The sequence below is a fragment of the Emydura macquarii genome, unplaced genomic scaffold (genome assembly GCF_026122565.2).
Source record: "Emydura macquarii macquarii isolate MOO-44397 ecotype Brisbane River unplaced genomic scaffold, CSIRO-AGI_Emac_v2 contig_2681, whole genome shotgun sequence".
Classification (NCBI taxonomy): Eukaryota; Metazoa; Chordata; order Testudines; family Chelidae; genus Emydura; species Emydura macquarii.
The window spans coordinates 2,965,103-2,986,978 of NW_027132818.1; the positions used below are offsets into that span (position 1 = coordinate 2,965,103).

The following is a 21,876-nucleotide window of genomic DNA, read 5'->3' on the forward strand; positions in this document are numbered from 1 at the left end:
GGTAGTTGACTCCTTGTTATGGAAAGCATGCTGTGAGAAAATACTTGTTTCACTTCTATGAAACTGTTTTGCACTATTGTTTTTTTAACTTGGTCTTTGGAATGTGGTAATTGGTAAGTGTGAGAGCTGGGAGAGTTATGATGAAGAGTTATGATGAAGGCCCTGATTAAAACATTAGCATGGAAAATTGTCCCACGTCCATTAAATTATTCTCTGGAGTTTGTTCCATATAATCTTCATGGGACAGATAGAATTCTAGTCTCTTATTTGATGGGCTTTTCAAGGGACATTGCATCTATTTTCTTCAAACCAATACATTGATCTTTCAAATGAAAAAAATTGACATCTCAATAGACTCTTTCAAATACCCACTGACATTACTTGGGAGTCTTTCCATAGACTGCAGTGGGTCTTGGATCAGATTCATTAAGATCAACTCAGAAATGGATTTGAAAAGCCATTAGCTCTAATCTTTTGAGAATTCATATTTCTCAGATGAGCAAAATCTCTTACCCAGTTTTCACTTAATTGATTTTCACTACCATGTCAGAGATACCAAGAGAGAAGGAATTGTTTATCTTACATATAAGTGGGGATTGATGCAGCTTATATGAAATCATACACACACACACACACACACACACACAAAACCCCCTATGTTAAAAGAACAGGAAAGTTGAAAAGTCAAACACCCAAAAATTAGGAAATACCAGAAATAATATTGCCTGTACAACCTCAGTTTCCTTGTTTGTATGCATTATGGCAGAGTCTTTAATTACATGATCACATGCTATTTTTTCCACAGGATCCCCACCTCATTCAGATTTTGATATTCAAATACAAATTTTGAAATATATTTGTTTATGAACCAAGTCTGCACAATCATTCTGATACTACTTTAAGATCTTAATCTTATTTTTTAAACAAGCTTTGCATTTCACCTTTAATCAATGCAGCTTTCCTTATTCCTTCTCTCTGGGGCAAACCATTGCCAAAGCATTAGCAAGCTACTGCAGAGAAAGTCAAATTTATTCTGGGTCATATTTTGCATTCTATCCTTCTGTCCTTTGGAATTGTGCTAATTGTCTGTACCTAGAGAATAGAATTATGCCACTGCTAATTATCTGTACCTAAATAATAGCATGCATAATATTAGAAGGTTATTTTACTGCTAAATATTTAAAGGACTCCACGTGATCTAATCTATCTCTTCCCTACCATGAGTCTGCAAGTCATCATGACATTCATTACACAATTATGTATAATGAAAACATGTCCATGGAAAGATATGCAAATAACCCATTTGTCTTTCAAATCAAATGCTTAAGAAGCTCCATTGCAGAAAAACTGTTTCAAATAATACACTCATTTACTGCTGAGGAAGCATGTTTCTCATTGAAAAGAGGTATCATTAAATTGAACCAGCTCACAGTATTCCTCTGAATTATCCTTATTGAATCTTCTGTGTGAGAGAAGGAAAACAAATAGAATAAGCAGGGGGGCTTACAGACCATATGAATCACAAGTATTTCATGAATTTGCCACGCATTGTTATATTTCTGCATACCAAGTGATTTATATATTTATTCCTAAGAACTATGATGACTTTTTAAATAGGTAAAACAGGTATCTGCAGTGTACTCAGTAGTTTCATTGTGCTCTGGAGTTCGAATGGGGGGAAGGAAAACTAACCAAATGAGGAAACTGAGTATTAAAAAAAAAAAAAAGAGCAGCCAGACAGTGAAGTTTACCACTGCTGTAAGCAGGAGTGATTCACTTGAAATCAATGGAGTTGTGCTCGTTTCTTGAAGAGTTTGGCCCAGAGATGTGTTAGTTAGGGGTAGTTTGAATTTTATAAGTTTTAGGGTTGGCTTAAAAAAAAAAGTAGTAAGGAGTTGATTCGTTCCTGCGTCAGAGCTCCATTCTGCACAGGAAAGGGAAGGAAAGGGGAGGTTCTCTGTGTCAAGGAGCTAGTTACAGCTTCCTGATCCTAAGTCACAGCTCCTGTTCCAATGCCAGGAAGCAGCAATAAGACGTGCCACTGACATAAAGTCTTTAATGGACCACATGCTAAATGGAGGCCTAACATAGTAGAACTATGCTCTGCCCTACACTACCCTTACTCTTTTCTTCCACAAAAGGGCTCCCATTACCAGCCTCAGATACACACCCAGCTGTCTATTGGGAATCTGAAGGCAGAATACCTTAGTGGTGCACAGAGGCTGTAAACTTTGGCCCACAGCTTGCAATCTTTTTTAATTTACATTATGCCATGTTATGTCAAGGATAAAGTATGGAATATCAAGTGTGAAAGTATGGAAGCAATGTTGGCTTTAACAGCAGCATTTCCTTTAGCACCCATGTCCCCTAGTATTTTAGAATTCATTCGTGGGAGACAGTGAAGACCAAGACCTTTAGAAACAGATGCTAAACAACCTTCTCTGCCTTGCTGAATAAATCTGACATTTATTGTTATAGATTAGGCAAATCTGCACAAAGTCACCATACTATATATTTTCAGCTATGATACAAATTCATTATGGACTTGATGAAAAGTCCTTTGAAGTCTGTGAAAGTTTTCAACTGATTTCAAAGGGCTTTGGTTCAGGCCCTATAACAAAAAAATATTGTGCAAATAACCACCAAAGAAATATTCAAAACAAAATACTAAATTTGACAGCAAGGATGTATGGTCCCAATCCAGCAAAGCGTTAAGCATATGTTGTCTTTAAATATGTGAGTAGTCCCACTGACTTGATGTTAATGACTCCAGGCTTACAGTGGATGCTGATCCAGCAAAGAAGCACTTGGGCACAGGCTTCAGTTTAAATCAACAAGACTACCTATGTCCTTCAAGTTAAGCATGTGCTTAATTGTTCTTGGATCAGGGCCTATCTGCACCAGTCAACGATTGGATTTAAAACAACAGCTTTTGATGGATGAAGTTAAAATGTAAGTGATAATCATCTAGATACCTTCATTTTTTGTGTAGTAGTGTAAACATTTGTAATGTAAACATTTAGGCACATATATTACTCGGTGGCCTGATACACAAAATCAGCATTCCATTGAGATCTCATTTAAAAACACATATTTAATAATGATAGCAAATACATTCTTTGCTAAAGAATGAGAAAATAGATCAGTTCTCCCCCCCTGGAATTTACACTACTATATTTCTGTAACTTTCTTCTATGGTCACTGCAAACTGATGGTAAAAAGCTGCTGGCTAAGTTGGATACATATTTATGTTTACCAATGTAATACTCATATATTCTATATAAATATAATAAAATAATAAAAGATTTAACTTTTTTTTGTTTTCATTCTGATACTTACATATATTTACTGTGAGTTCACAAAAAAAATACACTTCTCTTTCCTGCCTCCCCCAACCTTCTATTGGGTTCCAAAGAAACCTGAGTTTATAGTTCAAGTTAGTATTTGCAACATATTTAGGTAAACGACTCTGAAGCATGCAAAGGATTCTTCTAACTATGCTGGACTTGAATGCAAGCATTTTCATGTTTTTAGTATAAGTATGTTTAAAAAATAAAGATACCTGGCAGTTTAAATGGCAACAATAAAATGGACCCAGAGGCTGCTTAAGCGCTTGATGCAAATAAAACAGGACACTTTGAAAGCCAAAGATGTGTAAAAATGCTTTTAGGTTTTTTTTAAAAAAATACAATTTGAAGTATCTGAGCGAAATTATATATCTATATATATATTCTAGTGCTGGTCTGAAAGCCCTAGAGTCTTGAATCTTCTGTACACCAAACAGAATAAGATTCACTATGCTGACCCGCCACATATCTTCAGCTGTGACCTGAATATCTCATCTCTAGGGGTAGGAAGGTATATCTTCTTCCATGCCCATTCAAGTCCTGATCCTCTGTTAGTATTGCCAGCAAAGGGTTCCAAATGTGGGGGTTATTTGAGGGAGACGACTATCTATCTCATCCATTGCTGGACTAACCATTACTTCATGTTACATAGGCCATCAAACAGGAGTAATAACTTAGGGAGGCAGTGTGGCCTAGAGAACAGGGTCCTGGGTTGGGTGTCACAACATCAGATTTCTACTTGTAGCTCTGTCACTGACCTACTGCATGGCCGTGGGCAAGCCACTCAACCTCTCTCTACTCCTATTTCCCATCTCCTTTCTCTATCTTTTCGATTTAGACCAAAAGCTCTTCAGACAGGATAATGTCTCTTATTATGTTTGTACAGAGCCTAGCACAATGGGTCCCCATTGTCAGTTGCGATCTGTAGTGCTACTGTAATACAAATAATAATTATGGCCAAGAAGATATGGGTTGAATGCAAAATGATCTTGAAATGAAGGTGCCCATATTTCATTACCAATCCCCTGAGACAGTTTTTTTGCTATTTTTTCTGCCTTGTCTTTTAAAAGGGCATTAGAACCCATTGACTCCATGTGGGTCGGGGAGGGAGAAGGGGACACACATACACAATTGGTGGTTACCTGCCACTGACCCAGGTTAGTGCTCAAAGTTATCAAAAAGTCCCCTACACACAACTCATACAGACAAACCACAAAATAGTTTTTGGTTAAACCTTCTAAGTTTATAGCAAATGCTTTGCAAAAAAATTAACCAAAAACATTACCCCCTTTATTAAGATGTATTATTTACCTAGAAAAAGAATGCCAGTGTGTAGAATATGTTGCCTGTAAGGAAAGTTAATCTTCACAGCTCAGAATACTACAAAATTTTTGGTACCAACTGCATTACCATCCTTGAAGGCTGAAATTGGTGTGTCCTTTGTACAAATTGGTGTGTCCTTTGTAACTCCTTAAAATTTACTGCAGTGTCTCAGAGAAGCCTTCATGTATATCCAATGCTATTTTGCTAAAACAGAGGTTAATGCAATTCTCCCATTAAGTCTTCCACAGAACTAGTATAAATACAAAATCAGAGGTGATTGGATTATTTAAAATGACCATGTTGCAGTTTTGACTATTGTTTTAATCATCCATTTGTAGATGGTCTTATGAGCTGAGCGGGAAAATGTCAATCTTACCAAACTAATTTTAAAACAATGTTTCTTTTTTGTAACATCTACTATAAAACGAACATTTTCTTTATGAAGGAAAAAAAAAAGAGTCAACTATTATCTAGTTTGTAAGATTAACAATAAAATCTGCTTTGACAATCAAAGCCTTCACTTGCCCTGAATGTCTAGAACTCATGCTTCTGTCCAGGTTCCCACTGATCTGCTTTTCCTTTTTGGTGGAGCCTGTTCTTGAATTAGAAGTGTACCTCTTGGTCTGAGAAATACAATCTCTATTGTTTTTCCCCTTCTTGAGCCACAAAACAATACCTGTGTCAGTATGAGACCAATTGTAGCCTCAACCACAGCTCCTGGCTGGGACCAGCAGTCCTGGCAGCAGAAAGCCAAGGGCAAATTTATTAATGCAGGTAACATTGATGAATTAAGTTGTTATGCTGGCTGTTCTTTTGATGCTAAAAATTTTAATGTAATACTAGAATATAGCATCTCCTTATGTAGATTTTCAGTAGATCTTTTAAGACACATTTCACTGTATAGTCAAACCAAATGAATGTCACCTTTGCTAAATTTTCTTAACAACATAAGTGGGGCTCTCTTCTTTCAATTTCAGTAACTAGAACCCATCACAATGTTACAGGCAGACCTCTGATACTCCAGGTTGGATGCTATAATATATTATATAGGGAGACCAATGTGCCTGCAATTTTCTCTTCTTCTATAACATTTGAAGCCCAAGAAAGCAGCATTGCAAACCCTGGCTTTCAAGAATGTCAGATTAACACTGGCCATTCACAGCATCTGCTGCGCTGAATGAAAACTGTGCTGTATTCATTTGCTGCAATTGAGGCATTCTTGCCTCCAGCGGCTTGTCGGGGGTTGACTGCATTGTCTGATTTCTTTTCCGCAACATCTGTCCAATCCCCATCATGGGGAATCTGCCTCTGCTTTTAACACAGTTAGGGCTCCCCAAAGGATTGGAGAGATTATTTGAAGCTAGCTGAGTAGGAGACATGACTTCTTCTCTTAAAGGACTTGTCTTTTCTTCAAATGTGAAAGAAACTTGATTGGGGTGAACTGGAGTTTTGACAGGAGATGCACTTCCAGGCTGGAGAAGTGGAGATAGTGTCCTTTCACTTGAGCTTTTATAACCAAAATTCACTGGTGAGCTTAAAATTCTATACTGATGAGAGGGGGAACTTGGGTCTATTTGGTCCTCTCTATCAACAGATTCAAAAGAATGAACAATATTCAGAATCAAAGGAGCATCCTTTGTCTGGCTTCTGATGCTTGCAGACTCTTGCTGAGGAGAATCCTGCCTCTTAAGGAGTCTAGGCGTCCTTGGAAGAGGTGGCTGGATTTCAAGATATTCTAGAGAACAGGACGTGACACAACCTGTTTTAGTTGCCATTGGTTCATGATAAGGGCTTAAACCACTAGTGGAATCTACAAAGCAAAAGAAAAAGAAATCAGAGAAGTGAATGACATTAACTAACACCTGCTCTGGCCCAGAGCACAGGGTGTTTGACCTCACTTTCCACAGAAGTTTTATCCAGCAGAATAGATGCAGTATATAAACAAAATGGCCTTGAAGAGTATACTCATCGCAGTGGTCAGGGAGTTAATGCTTTGATTTTTATTTTGTACTTACATGGTTGTTCTCCGGGTTTCTTACCTGACAGTGTTCTCGGTTGCAGGGCAAGTGCATTGACTCAGTAAAAAGAGGGCTTGAAATATGCAACCACATGTAGATAGAATAATAGAATCATAGACGATTAGGGTTGGAAGGGACCTCAGAAGATCATCTAATGCAACCCCCTGCTCAAAGCAGGACCAACCCCAACTAAATCATCCCAGCCAGCGCTTTAAGCCATAGCTTAAAAACCTCTAAGGATGGAGATTCCACCACCTCCCTAAGTAACCTATTCCAGTGCTTCACCATCCTCATAGTGAAAAAGTTTTTCTTAATATCAAACCCAGACCTTCTTCACTGCAACTTGAGATCATTGCTCCTTGTTCTGTTATCTGCCACCACTGAGAACAGCCTAGCTCCATCCTCTTTGGAACCCTCCTTCAGGTAGTTGAAGGATGCTATCAAATCCCTCCTCTCTCTTCTCTTCTGCCATCCGCGGTTGCAGAAGGACCCTGGAGCCCTGAGTTGTGGTGGGGACCCGTTGGCAGCAGGGACCCTGCGGCTCCGAATCGCTGCCGTCAGCAGAGTCAGCTGCTGTTTGCTGGCACAGGCACCTCCAGCTCTGAGCCACCACAGGCGGTGGGGACCCTGCAGACCCCAGCTGCTGTGGGGAGACCCTAGTGCCCCTTTGGCTCCCACAGCTGCCAGCCATCCCACGGCCCCCCCACAGCTCTCAGCCTCCACGAGGGACCCCACAGCCCTGACCCGCCTTGGGTTGCAGGGATACCCTGCAGCCTTCAGACTCAGTGGTGGACCCCAGAAACATCACCCATGGCTCGGGTGACACCAGAGCCCTGAAACACCACAGGGGACCCCAGAACAGGGAGCCGTAGCACTCGGTGGGGGACCCAGAGCCACGCCCCATGATTGCTACACACTCCCCTTCCCACAGTGGGGCTAGGGCTCTCATCCTCCCCCCTCAGGCATTTGGTCAGCTCCTCCACCCATTAGTTTTAGTAGAAGTCACAGACAGGTCATGCCTTCCATGAATTTTTGTGTATTGCCCATGACCTGTCCATGACTTTTGCTAAAAATAACTGTGACAAAATCATAACCTTACTGATAAGTCACGTGCCCCAACCCCTGATAATTTTTGTCGCCCTCCACTGCAATCTCTCCAATTAGTCCACATCCTTTCTGTAGTGTGGACCCAAACTGGACACAATATTGCAAATGAGACCTCACCCTGACATCTGCTGGAAGAGCAATACAGCAGAGCACAAACAATCCAGGAAGTTTTTGGAGAGTGTTGCAGACAATTTCCTGGTGCAAGTGCTGGAGCAACCAACTAGGGGCCGTGCTTTTCTTGACCTGCTGCTCACAAACAGGGAAGATTTGGTAGGGGAAGTACAAGTGGGTGGCAACCTAGGCAGCAGTGACCATGAGATGGTCGAGTTCAGGACCCTGACAAAAGGAAGAAAGGAGAGCAGCAGGATACGGACCATGGACTTCAGAAAAGCGGACTTTGACTCCCTCAGGGAACTGATGGGCAGGATTCCCTGGGAGGCTAATATGAGGGGGAAAGGAACCCAAGAGAGCTGGCTGTATTTTAAAGAGACCTTATTGAGGGCACAAGAGCAAACCATCCCGATGTGCAGAAAGAATAGCAAATATGGTAGGCGTCCAGCTTGGCTTAACAAAGATGTCCTTGGCGAACTTAAACGCAAAAAAGAAGCTTACAAGAAGTGGAAGCTTGGTCAGATGACCAGGGAGGATTATATAAACACTGCTCGAACGTGCAGGAATGAAATCAGGAAGGCCAAAGCACAATTGGAGTTGCAGCTAGCAAGGGACGTGAAGGGGAACAAGAAGGATTTCTACAGGCATGTTGCCAACAAGAGGAAGATTAGAGAAAGTGTGGGCCCCTTAGAGAATGAGGGAGGCGACCTAGTGACGGAGGATGTGGAGAAAGCTGAGGTACTCAATGTCTTTTTTGCCTCTGTCTTCACAGACAAGATCAGCTCTCAGACTGCTGCACTGGGTGGCACAGAATGGGAAGGAGGCGAACATCCCACAGTGCTGAAGGAACGGGTCCAAGACTATTTAGAAGGATTGGACATTCACAAGTCCATGGGGCCGGATGCAATGCACCCGAGGGTGCTGAGGGAGTTGGCTGAGGTGATTTCAGAGCCATTGGCTATTATCTTTGAAAGCTCGTGGCAACAGGGGGAGGTCCCTGATGACTGGAAAAAAGCAAATATAGTGCCCATCTTCAAAAAAGGGAGGAAAGAGGATCCAGGGAACTACAGACCGGTCAGCCTCACTTCAATCCCTGGAAAAATCATGGAGCAGGTCCTTAAGGAATCCATTTTAAGGCACTTGGAGGAGAGGAAGGTGATCAGGAACAGTCAACACGGATTCACTAAGGGAAAGTCATGCCTGACCAACCTGATTGCTTTCTATGATGAGGTGACTGGCTCTGTGGATGTAGGGAAGGCCGTGGATGTGATATACCTTGACTTTAGCAAAGCTTTTGATACTGTCTCACACAGTATTCTTATCAGCAAGTTAAAGAAGTATGGGTTGGATGAATGGACTATAAAATGGATAGAGAACTGGCTAGAGCATAGGGCTCAACGAGTAGTGATCAATGGCTCCATGTCTAGCTGGCAACCGGTCACAAGCGGAGTGCCCCAGGGGTCAGTCCTGGGGCCGGTTTTGTTCAACATCTTTATTAATGATCTGGAGGATGGGGTAGATTGCACCCTCAGCAAGTTTGCGGACGACACTAAGCTGGGGGGAGTGGAGTGGTAGATACCCTGGAGGGTAGGGATAGGATACAGAGTGACCTAAACAAACTGGAGGATTGGGCCAAAAGAAATCTAATGAGGTTCAACAAGGACAAGTGCAGAGTCCTCCACGTAGGAAGGAAGAATCCCATGCACAGCTATAGACTGGGGACCGACGAGCTGGGCAGCAGCTCTGCAGAAAAGGACCTGGGAGTAACGGTGGATAAAAAGCTGGATATGAGTCAGCAGTGTGCCCTGGTTGTCAAGAAGGCTAATGGCATATTGGGCTGCATTAGGAGGGGCATTGCCAGCAGGTCACGGGAAGTGATTATTCCCCTCTATTCGGCATTGGTGGGGCTGCATTTAGAATATTGTGTCCAGTTTTGGGCCCCCCACTACAAAAAGGATGTGGACAAGTTCGAGAGAGTGCAGCGGAGGGCAACCAAAATGATTAGGGGGCTGGAGCACAGGACTTATGAGGAGAGGCTGAGGGAACTGGGCTTGTTTAGTCTGCAAAAGAGAAGAGTGAGGGGGATTTGATAGCGGCCTTTAACTACCTGAAAGGGGGTTCCAGGGAGGATGGGACTAGGCTGTTCTCGGTGGTGGCAGATGACCGAACAAGGAGCAACGGTCTCAAGTTGCAGGGCGGGAGGTCTAAGTTGGACATTAGGAAAATGTTTTTTACTAGGAGGGTGGTGAAGCACTGGAATGGGTTACCTAGGGAGGTGGTGGAATCTCCATCCTTAGAGGTTTTTAAGGTGAGGCTTGACAAAGCCCTGGTTGGGATGATATAGCTGAGGTTAGTCCTGCTTTGAGCAGGGGGTTGGAGTAGATGACCTCCTGAGGTCCCTTCCAACTCTAATATTCTATGATTCTATGATTCTATGACCAGTGCTGAATAGAGGGGAATAATCACTTCCCTCAATCTGCTGGCAATGCTCCTACTAATGCAGCCCAATATGCCATTAGCTTTCTTGGCAATAAAGGCTCACTATTAACTCATATCCAGCTTCTTGTCCACTGTAACTCCCAGGTCCTTTTTTGCAGAACTGCTGCTTAGCCAATCAGTCCCCAGTCTGTAGCAGTGCATGGGATTCTTCCATCCTAAGTGCAGGACTCTTTGTTGCACTTTGTTGAACCTCATCAGATTTCTTTTGGCCCAATCCTTCAATTTCAGATCACTCTGTATCCTACCCCTACCATCCAGCGTATCTACCACTCCCCCCAGCTTAGTGTCATCTGCAAACTTGTTGAAGGTGCAATCCAGCCTGTCCTCCAGATCATTAATGAAGATGTTGAACAAAACTGGCCCAGGACCAACCCCTGGAGCTGCCAACTAGATATTGAGCCATTCATCACAACCTGTTGAGCCTGATGATCTAGCCAGCTTTCTATTCACCTTATAGTTCATTCATCTAACCCTACTACTTTAACTTGCTGGCAAGAATACTGTGGGAGAACATATCAAAAGCTTTGCTAAAGACAAGGTATATCACATCCATCACTTTCCCCACATCCACAGAGCCAGTCATCTCATCATAGAAGGCAATCAGGTTGGTCAGGCATGACTTGCCTTTGGTGAATCTATGCTGACTATTCCTGATCAGCTTCCTCTCCTCCAAGTGCTTTAAAATGGATTCCTTAAGGACCTGCTCCATGATTTTTCTGGGGACTGAGGTGAAGCTGACTGGTCTGTAGTTCCCCGGATCCTCCTCCTTCCCTTTTTTAAAGATAGGCACTATATTTGCCTTTTTCCAGTCATCTGGGACCTCCTCTGATTGCCATGAGTTTTCAAAGATAATGGCCAATGTCTCTGCAATCACATCAGCCAACTCCCTCAGCACCCTCAGATGCACAAGTCCATGGGGCTGGATGCAATGTATGTCCAGCTTCTCTATATAGTCCCGAACCTATTCTTTCACTACTGAGGGCTCCTCACGTCCTTCCCATACACTGTGCTGCCCAGTGCAGTAGTCTGGGGGCTGACCTTGTCTGTGAATACAGAGGCAAAAAAGCATTGCGTACTTCAGCTTTTACCACCTCATCTGTCACAGGTTGCCTCCCCCATTCTGTAAGGGGCCCACACTTTCCCTAATCTTCCTCTTGTTGGTAACATACCTGTAGAAACCTTTCTTGTTCCCTTTCATATCCCTTGATAGCTGCAACTCCAATTGTGCTTTGGCCTTCCTGATTTCATTCCTGCATGTTCAAGCAGTATTTTTATAATCCTCCCTAGTAAGGGTCCCACACTTTCCCTGATCTTCTTGTTGCTAACATACCTGCAGAAACCCTTCTTATTACCCTTCATGTCCCTTGCTAGCTGTAACGCCAACTGTGCTTTGGTCTTTCTGATTTCACCCCTGCATGCTCAAGCAATAATATTATACTCCTCCCTAGTTCTCTGTCCAAGCTTCTACTTCTTGTAACCTTCCTTTTTGTGTTTAAGTTCACCAAAGATTTCTGTTAAGCCAAGCTGGTCGCCTGCCATATTTGCTATTCTTTCTGAACATGAGGATGGTTTGGTCCTGAGGCCTCAGTAAGGTTGCTTTAAAACACAGCCATGTCTTTAATAGTTTGAATTAATCATGAACTTTTGAGCAAAGTCTAGGAAATCTAATATCTCCCTTCTTATTTTTTGTAATCTTCTTAGAGCACTGCATGAATCTCGGCAGGGACTGATCACTTTATCTATCGAATGGCTAGAGATATATGTAATAATAAAGAGGTAAATTCTGAAGTATTTACTTCCATTGGACAAAATGTGTTCTCAATTTTCATATATTTATATATGGAATAAATGCATTTCCAGATTCACACAGTTATAGCTGGAAGCAGAATTTCATTCATTGACTTCAGTGGGAATTTTGCCTGAGAAAGGATAAATACAAATGGAACAAGGTTTTCAGGATCTGGCCCAATAATAAAATAACAGTGCAACCAGAAGATTTTTGATGAGCATTCGCATCTACCTACACCAAACTGATTGCAGCTAGAACTAATGTGAGACAAAACAAATTTCTGCTGTGTTGGTGAAAAGCAATCTAAAGAGGCTCTTTAGCTGGATTCCCCTTGATTTAAAAGAGAGAGGGCTGGCAGTAAAGCACTCTCCATAAGGACCCCATAGCTTTAAAACTTACTCCTTGGTCTGAAATTGTTCGGGTCTGGTGACCTTCAGGGCACACTGCAAAACTTACATTTATTTCCTTGGGACTTTAGGAAGGGAGGAGTCTGGGCAGGGGGCTGAGATCTGTGGGTAGGTGGAGAAGCTTGATTAGTTGGGTTGCGTGTTATCAGGTGCGTACTGATCGGTTTTGTCTGATTGGTCTGCTTTTTAAAGCTGGTCAGAAATTTTTGTCAAAATATTTGTCTGGTGAGGGAAAGTTTTCATTCTAGTCAAAATCTGAACGATTTTCAGATTTTATTTTCAGAAAAAGGAAGAAACAGGGAAAAGGAAACAAATGGAGAAATCATTTTATTTGCAAAATTTTCTATGAAAAAATTTCAACAAAATTAAGATTTGCCATTACTTTTGAAAATTTTCATGGAAAATATGTACTATTTTCAACCAGCCCTATCATTTTCTGTTACCTTATGGCAGATAATGACATTTATTGGACTTATTTTTTTAGAAACCTAAATAATCAAAAGACTAAAATGTCAGATTACTAGAAGGCATCTGATAAATGCAGATTTAAATGTATGTGCATCTCCAAAAAACATCTGGGTCAAACCTCGCCCCTAACACATTATCCATTCCCCTCTGTCATTGCTGCTTCCCCCACCCCCCTAGTCCTTGCTCCATTTTCCCTACTGACTGCTCTTCTCTTCAATTCCTTTGTCTTATCACACCCTGCAGTGCACCCTCCCACTCATTCTCTCACCGGCTTGCCTCCCATCCTGCACGATTAACACTTTTCTATCCTCTGTCTCTGTTCTTATATATTTTGCTTTCTCCCTTTGTTTTCATTTCAAGGGTTTATTGTGGTTTGGGTATCCCGTCTTCTTCCCTATTGGCTGGATGTTTATCCTTCCTTCATCACCCAATCATTCCCCTCCATTTTCTCCAGCTGCTCTTGGTTATCAGAGCTTTCCTCTGGCTCAGTGGTTGCTTTCCTTGCTCCCTTTTACTGCTCTCCTACTGCATTCCATGGGCAGCAGAAAGAAATTTCTTTGTCAGGTTCACTCATCTGTTGATCAAACCAGCAGGGTGCTGAGGAGGGTGTAGTTGTTTTTAAAGTGCTGGTATAAAGTAAAGGTGATTTTGCAGACATATATATGTGTTCAGGAAGACTTTAAACAAAGCTGTGGCAATTCTATCACATGGCAAATCAGAAGAGACACAAAACCAAGAGATCATCATTATTCAAAATTGTCATTGTCTCTTTTTAAAGCGTGACTTTTGTTCAATCCTCTCTTATTTATATCTTCCTTCTACGTGTGGTATGTAGTGCGCACACACACATACACACACACACGACTCTTTTACTAACCTTTCTCTGGAACACCAGTCTTGATGATTTTTCGATCTTTCAGCAGTGCCTTGGTGTTCTGTATCTGTGCAATAAGGCAGGAGGAGGGCTGTCTGTAGGAAGGTGAATTTTTCTCTGTTTTCTTTGGGAGTGGACAGCGGAGAAGCTCCCCTTTCTTTTCTTGTTCTTTTTGCTTTTTGTCCTTTAAATTATAAAACAAACAAAAACAGTTTGGTTTATTTTAGAAAGTTTAAGTGCCCTAAGAAAACACAGAAATAAAAATGCCACTTATCTATCTGTATTCAAAGTTTTAAGAGGAATGCATCTGGGTACTGTGATATATCAAGGGCAGAGGGTGGCAGGAGAGTCTACAATTTGCAAACTAGGATGGGTGGGCGGGCGTGAGCCCGCCCACCGCTCAAGGCCCCTCCCCCTCAAGGGGAGGAGCCACCGGACCTAGAGAGCAACTAATTACTTGGGACAACAAATGTAAAAAAACAGGAAAGGGCGTGAGGGTCAAAGGTATAAAAGAAGGGAACCGGAAGGGGACACCGAGCAGAGAACCCCGGACAGCGCCCACCGCTCCCGGAAGCTGTCCATAGAGCTGGTGGACGCCGCCCAGAAGAACTCTGCCCGGATACGTGAACGGAGAAGGGAACGGAAATAGGCCCCACAGTCGCAGGACGCCTCCCCAGCCAACCTCCCCTCCCTGGTATTGAAGATGGCGACTTTGGCCAGGGCCAGGAGGAGGTTGACGAGGAGGTCCCGCGACTTTGTGGGGCCACGGACGGGGTGTGCGTAAATAAACAAGTGCGGGGAAAAGTGCAGCCAGAACCTCAGCAGGAGGTTCTGGAGGAGCCGGAAGAGGGGACTCCAGGTACGTGTGCGCCAGGGTCTCCCTCGTGCCACAAAAGGGACAGGTGTCGGGACGGGGGGTGAACCACGCCAAGAACACGCCCGTGCTCACGGCTCCGTGCAGGAGCCGCCAATTGATGTCCCTGGTGGGCTGTGGGGTCAAGGTGGAGTACAGGCTGGCCCACCGGGGGTCCCTGCCCTCAATGGGTGGCAGCAGGTCCCGCCATTTGGTGTCGGGACGGGACGCGAGGGCGGGGAAGTGAAGGGTGTGGAGCACGAGCGTGTAAAGGTGGTCTCTTGGCACGGTTCGGAAGGGGACCGGCTGCAAATCGTGCAGCCGGCTTGGTGCATAGGGATGGGGGGGCCGAGCGGGCTCGCGGGGTCGGGGTCCGATGGAGAGTGCCGGAGGGCCGGGGCTGAGGGGCGGGCGGGGAGTACCCTCTCCCAGGACCTGCACGAGGTAGGAGTGAGCAGCGGGGGGCAAGGCTGCCCTCACCTCCTGGAGTACGCGCCAGGGGGTGCAAAGGGTGGAGAGCCTCATGCGCCGAGCCAGCGCCTGGGGGTCCACCCAGTCCCCCCGGGTGTAGTCCAGGAGGTCTCCGATCTTGGTGACTCCCGCCAGGACCAGCCTCCGTCGCACCGAGGGGGTCTCCGCCACCTGCACACCGAGTTGTGGGTTGTGTAGCAGGGGCTCCGCGAGGAGATCCTCCCCCTCGGGGACCAAAGGGGGCCTGGAGGCAGAGACCAGCCTCCAGGTCCGGAGGAGGTCCTGGTAGAAGACCAGCAGCTCGGAGAGGTCTTGCGGAAGACCTCTCGGGTGGAGAAAAAAGAGCTGCCGTCGTATCGGAGCCCTCGGAGGCGGCGGAGGAAGGCGTGCACCAAGTGGCTCCACGCCGGACTACCTGCACCATAAAGGAGTCTCTGCAGGCGGAAGGTGTGGACCTGGCTGCGAATGCAGCACAGGCCCTGCCCCCCTTCCTCCAGGGGGAGACTCAGGATCCCTGCAGAGACCCAGTGCAGTCCTGGCCAAAAGAACTCCAGAACTATCTTCTGGAGGTAGGCCAGGAAACTCGGGGTCGGGACCAGGGTGTTGAGGCAGTACCAGAGCATGGACAGGACCAGCTGGTTGAGGACCAGCGCCCTCCCCCGAAAGGAGAGGCACCGGAGCAGTCCCGTCCAGCTCCGGAGCTGCCGCACCACCCTGTCCGTTAAATCTTGCCAGTTCTCTGCCGGGGAGGGATGGGTGGCAGAAAGGTAAACGCCCAGATAGAGCAGCGGACCCGCGCTCCACCGGATGGCTTGAAGCGCGGGTGGGAGGGAGCTCACCCGCCACCCGGCCCCTACCATCAGGCCAGAGCTCTTGGCCCAGTTGACCCGGGCGGAGGAGGCTGCCGAGTAGACGGCCAGGCAGGCCTCCAACCGCACCAGGTCGCCCGGGTCCTGGACCACGAGGAGCACGTCGTCAGCGTACGCTGACAAGACCAGCCTCAGCTCTGGCTCACGGAGCACCAAACCTGTCATCCTCCGACGGAGGAGACAGAGGAAGGGCTCAGTGGCCAGGGCGTACAGCTGGCCCGACAGTAGACAGCCTTGGCGCACTCCACGCCCGAAGCTGACCGGTTCGGTCAGGGTCCAGTTGAGCTTCACCAGGCACTCCGCGGAGGTGTACAACACCTGGAGAAAACCCACAAAGCGGGGCCCGAAGCCGAACGCCCGCAGGGTGTCCAGGAGATACCCGTGGTCCATCCTGTAGAACGCCTTCTCCTGATCCAGAGACAGGAGGGCAAACGACAGACCATCCCTACACCCAAGCTCCAGGAGATCCCGGACCAAATACAGATTGTCAAAGATGGTACAGCCCGGGACGGTGTAGGTCTGGTCGGGATGGACCACGTCCTGCAGCATGGACCCCAGCCGCAGGGAGACGGCCTTGGCCACGATTTTGTAGTCCGTGCAGAGGAGCGAGATGGGACGCCAGTTCCGGAGGTCGCGGAGGTCCCCCTTCTTGGGCAGCAGGGCGAGCACGGCCCACCTGCACGACAAGGGGAACTCTCCGCTGGCCTCGGACTCGGCCCAGACGATGGAAAGGTCCGGGCCGAGGACGTCCCAAAACACGCGGTAGAACTCCACGGTCAGCCCGTCCATGCCCGGGGATTTGTTGGTGGGCATGAGGCGGAGGGCTTCCGAGAACTCAGCCAGAGTGAGAGGGAGCTCCAGCTGGTCCCGGTCGCCCATGCCGACCGTGGGAAGTTCATTCCAGAGCATCCTGCGGGCGGCGGCATCAGTCAGATCTGGGGAGAAGAGGTCGGCGTAGAAGGCCCGCATCTCCGCCGGATCCGTCAGGGGGGCGCCGTCCCCTGCCAGAAGGCAGGTGACGTGCTTCCGGGCCCCGTCGTTTCTCCAGGGCGTAGAAGAAGCGGGAGCCACGGTCCATCTCCCGAAGGAGACGGATGCGGGATCGAACGAAGGCACCCCGAGCCCGAAGGTCTTTGAGGGCCCGGAGCTCCTCCCGCTTCTCCCGGCACGCTCCGCAGAGGGATGGATCCTCGGGGCTGGCGGCCAGATGCCTCTCGAGCGCTAAGACCTCCCGCTCCAACAGCTCTATCCCCGCATCCCTCCACCGGCTGTCCCCCCGAGTGTAGTCACGGCAGAAGAGCCGGGCGCGCACCTTCCCCATGTCCCACCAGCGCCGCGCCAAGGGAAAGGCACGCCTCTGCCCCTGCCAGGCCAGCCAAAACTCCCGGAAGGACGCCACGAAGCCCACGTCCTCCAGCAGGCTGTTGTTAAAATGCCAGTAGGCCGGCCCCGGCCTCTCTGCTGCCAGAGAGGCCGTCATGGGCACCAGGTGGTGATCCGAGAACGGGGCCGGCCGTACGCTGGAGGAGTGGGCCCGCGAGAGATGGTGACGTGAAAAATAAATGCTGTCCAACCGGGAGTGGCTCGACTGATCTTCCCCCACCCAGACAAAGGTGAAGGTGATGGTGTCGTCCGGGTGGTGGTCCCGCCAGACGTCCACCAGGGAGTGGCTGTCTACGATCTCCCGGAGGACGTCGGCGGCGGTCTGGCACTGCTCGGTCCCCGTGCGGTCCCGCTCCTCGAGGGTGGTGTTAAAGTCCCCGCCCAGGACCAGGCACTCGCGAGGATCCAGTGCACCGAGGAAGTCGGCCGCCTGCTGAAAGAACCGCACCGCTCCGGGCCCGCATTTGGGGCATAGACGTTGACGAGGTTCAACACCAGCCCCTCCATGCGGACCCGGAGGTGCAGCAGACGGCCCGGCACAACCTCGGTGATCCCCAGCACCTCGGGCTGCAGGGTGGGGGAGAACAGGGTGGCCACTCCACCCGCGCGGGTGGAGAGATGACTCAGGTGCACCCCGTCTCCCCACTCCAGCCGCTAGCTGGCCTCGGCGGCTGGGTCCGTGTGGGTCTCCTGCAGGAACGCCACGGAGTACCCCCCCCTCCTGAAGGAAGGAGAGCACCTGCGTCCTGCAGAGACCCGTCCTGCAGCCCCTGGTGTTCAATGTGGCGAAGATGACGGGCATCATGAGGAGGGCTGGGGGGGATCCTCACGGCCAGGAATGCCAGCAGTTCTCGCTGGGCTCCGCAGCAGTCCGTGACTGTTCCTGAAGGCCATCAGGCCATCACAGAAGCCGCGGGCCCGCTGATAGGCCGCGGCGTCCTGCCGCCCAGTCCCTTTCCCCTCCTTCAACGTGGCCCTCACAGCACGGAGGACACGGTGGAAGTCCCCCCAGCGCTGCAGCGCGAGCTGCACCCGGTTCCGGGCACCACGGGAGTCCCGGAGGAAGGTGTGCAGCTCTTCGCGCAGCGCCTCGGGGGGTTTGTCCTCCAGCCTGGCCCCTGCAGTGGCCCCACTGCCGGACGGGGCAGACGACAGGGGCAGCGGCAGAGGGAAGACAGCAGCCCCTATAGGGCTGGGAGTGACAAAAACAGAAGCCGCCTCCTGGGAGCTCTCCAAGGGAAAGGAGACGACTCCAGGGGCGGCGGGGGCACAGGTAACAGGGGGAGGGAGGGAGGATTCGGGGACGGAAGGTGGTGGAAGGGTGGGATCAAGGAAAAGGGGAGGAGTCGAGACAGGGGGAGGGTCATTGGAAGGACAGGGGGAGGAACAGGGTCAGGTGCAGAGTCCGCGGCATTGAAGCCAGCGGGGTGTGGTGTCTCTGGAGTGGGGCTAGGAGCTGGAAGGTCAGGCGAGGCAGGGGAGACAGCCTCGGGGCCAGGCATAGGAGCCGCACCATCCGGGGTTCCACACTCCTACCGGGGTGGAGGAGGGGTCCGGGACAGTCTGGGGTACAGGAGCGGGGTCATCAGTTGGGGAAAGGAGGGAGAGGAAAGGGGAGGGCAGCTGAGGGCCGTCCTCGGCCAAACCCTCTGGACAGGAGGGTTCGTCCATCCCCGGACACGCCGGGGTCAGGCCCAAGGCATCTATCTCCTCCATAAGGGAGGAGAAGTCTCCCCCCACCACCACGAGGTCCTCCTCGGCGTGGACCGAGGAGGAAGCAGCCTCAGCACCGGCGGAGGGTGCGAGGGGCATGGGGGCAAAGGGGCATCCGGCCGGGGACTCCTCTAGAAGGGACTCTAGGAGGGAGATGGTACCACCCACAGCTGCTGCTGCAGTCTCCTCGGCCGGTGCCACCCACCGGGCCCCGGCAGGGGGCGCGGCGGAAGACCCGGGTCCAGCAGCCCCCTTGCGAGATTTGTAGGGGCGCTCACCTTCCCGAGGTGGAGGGCTGGGGGCAGGGCCAGGGGGCAAGAGCGCAGGGGACGGGGTATGGGAAAGCGGAGGTGGGGTAGCAGGGGGAGGAAAAGCCTCGCCCTGGGGTGAGCCCCCTCCAGCGCCCGCCAAAGGCGGCCCTGGCTCCCTCTCCCCCGCAGGCCCCGCTGGACTGCTCCGGGCGTCAGTGGGGCCCGCCCGCTCGTCTGGGCACACCAGGGGAGGCACCCCCGGGGCCCAAGCGGAGGAGGCAGGTGATGGAGGAGGGGCAGCCACAGAGACCGCACAGCTGAGGGGGGCGCCGCCGCTGGCCTGGCTGGCACCCCCCTGGGTCCCGGGGGTCCCGGGCTCCCCGCTTTGCCGGGCCAGGGGGCAGTCCCTCCGGATGTGCCCCGTGGCCCGGCAGAGGAAGCACCGGGCCTCACCCGTGCCATAGTGGACCCTGTACTGGGCCCCTTGATGGGGCACCAGAAAGGACCCCTCGAGCGCCTCTCCGCCATGCGCCGCCGGCGGCAGCTGGAGCTGGACCCGCTGGCGGAAGGAGAGGACGTGGCGGAGGGCGGGGTCTTTGCAGCTGAGGGGAAGCGGGCTGATGACGGAGAGGGGCTTCCCCAGGGCAGAGAGGAAAGGCAGAAGGGCGGCATTGGGGAGGAAGGGCAGGACGGAGGTGAGGACCACCCGTATGCCCAGGTTTTCCAGGGGCTCCACCGGGACGTGGACACCCCCTACCGCCAGGCCCGTCACCACCGCCTCCTGGACGGCGGCCTCCCGTACATCTTGGAGGCCGCCACCACGGCCGTAGGCCCCACCACCCGCGCCAACGCCCGCACATAGGTTTCTACGTGGGGCGAGGCAGGCACCAGGAGGCAGCGGACCCCATGCCTCCTGGTAAGGGTGGGGAAGGGGCTCCGGCCTCCAGGGATGGTGCTGGAGGCGGTGGTCGGGCCAGATGACATGACGGCGGGCGGAGGACCCGCAGCGACCTGGGCGTATGCTCTGGGAGTGGTGCCGCCCCCAGAGCTGGTGGAGGGAACAGCGGGGGAAGGGACAGCAGGGGAGGGAGTGGTAGCAGGCCCCACCACGGGCGGAGGTACCACCCGGGTGGGGCCTTTGCCCTTTTTCCTCCCCTGGCCCTTCTTCCCGGCCGAGGGCGCATCCCCCTGAGTTTCAGGGGGGGCGGGAGCTGGAGCAGCGGCAGAGTCCCTAGAGTCCCCTCCCGGGACGTCCACCGCCGGAGCCCCGGGCCCGACAGCCGGTGGCCTGGTAGGGGTGGCGGGGGTAGACGCCTTGGGCGGGAGGGGGGGCTCGAGGCAAAGGGCAGGAGCATCCAGGGAGGGGGTCCCGGCCCCAGACACACACGCCATCCTGGGGGAAGGTAGGACCACAGCGGGAAGGGTGGGAGTTAAGGGGGGGTGGCAGAGGAGGCGAGAGGGAGGGCATGGGAGCGAGGTTGGAGGGGCGGGGGGGGTAAGGGAGATGGGGGGGAAGAGGAGAGGGAGGAGGAGGGGGTTGGGGCAGGGAAAAGGAGGGGGTGGACCGCTCCTCCCCGCTGGGCCAAAAGCAGGGGAGGAGGGCACCAGGGCAAATGAGTAGGAGGGGAGGGCAATCCAGGCAGGGGCGCAAAGAACACACTCACCAGCCCAGGTGGAAGCACCGGCTCCTCTGGCTGCACTGGGGAGAAGGGCTAGTTCAACTCAAGGGGGGGGTGCAGTGTGAGGGGGGGCAACACAAACAGTGCGGGGGGGTCAGGGAAAGGGGGCCATGAGCACCACGGGGCAGGAGTACTGGGCCAGGGCAGAGGGGGAAGCTGCAGCAGAAAGGAGAGGGGAACGGGGCCAAAGCAGGGCTGGAAAGGCCCAGTGGCAAGCCCACTGAGCCTGGGCAGGGCAGGGAAGGAAACCAAAACAGGGCCAGGGCAAACCAAAGAAACAAACAAACCAAGGGCAGGGGCAGGGCAACCAAACAAACCAAGGGCAGGGGCAGGGCAACCAAACAAACAGGGAGGAGGCTACAGGGTGGGGAGAGCTGCAGAAGAAGCAGGGGGCAAGAACAGGGGAAGAGGAAGGGTAGGGGTGCCCCAAGAGGAAAAAGGAGGGGCATCAGCTCCCCAACAGCAGGAAAGTCTACAAAGGGAGGTATATCAGCCCCAGGATGATCAGGGCTTTATTCCCTGCAGCCTAACTGGAGTCATGAGGGGGCAATTAGGAGCCCGCTGAGGCCAATTAGGGATCAGCCAGGTGCTCCATAAAAGGGCTCCGCCCCAAATACGCAGAGTGCTGTGCTGTGCAAGTGAAATAGCCCATCGAAGTAGCGAAGTGTGGGAGAGCGGAGGAACCCTGAAAGGAGGTACTGAGCCCAGCAAGGG

At 50.4% G+C, this 21,876-nt stretch overlaps 1 protein-coding gene across 1 annotated transcript in view; it reads right to left on the reverse strand.

Annotated features, from left to right (window-relative positions):
- Positions 1-5,609: 5,609 nt before the first annotated feature.
- HUNK (hormonally up-regulated Neu-associated kinase) overlaps positions 5,610-21,876 on the reverse strand; it is a 102,457-nt gene continuing 86,190 nt past the window's right edge. Inside the window, exons 10-14 of the mRNA XM_067565639.1 lie at positions 19,033-20,349; positions 18,350-18,711; positions 17,791-18,086; positions 13,947-14,127; positions 5,610-6,480 (exon numbers count right to left, since the gene is read on the reverse strand). Coding sequence (XP_067421740.1) covers positions 5,813-6,480; positions 13,947-14,127; positions 17,791-18,086; positions 18,350-18,711; positions 19,033-20,349 — 2,824 coding nt within the window. The 3' untranslated portion in view covers positions 5,610-5,812. The remainder of the gene's footprint in view (positions 6,481-13,946; positions 14,128-17,790; positions 18,087-18,349; positions 18,712-19,032; positions 20,350-21,876) is intronic.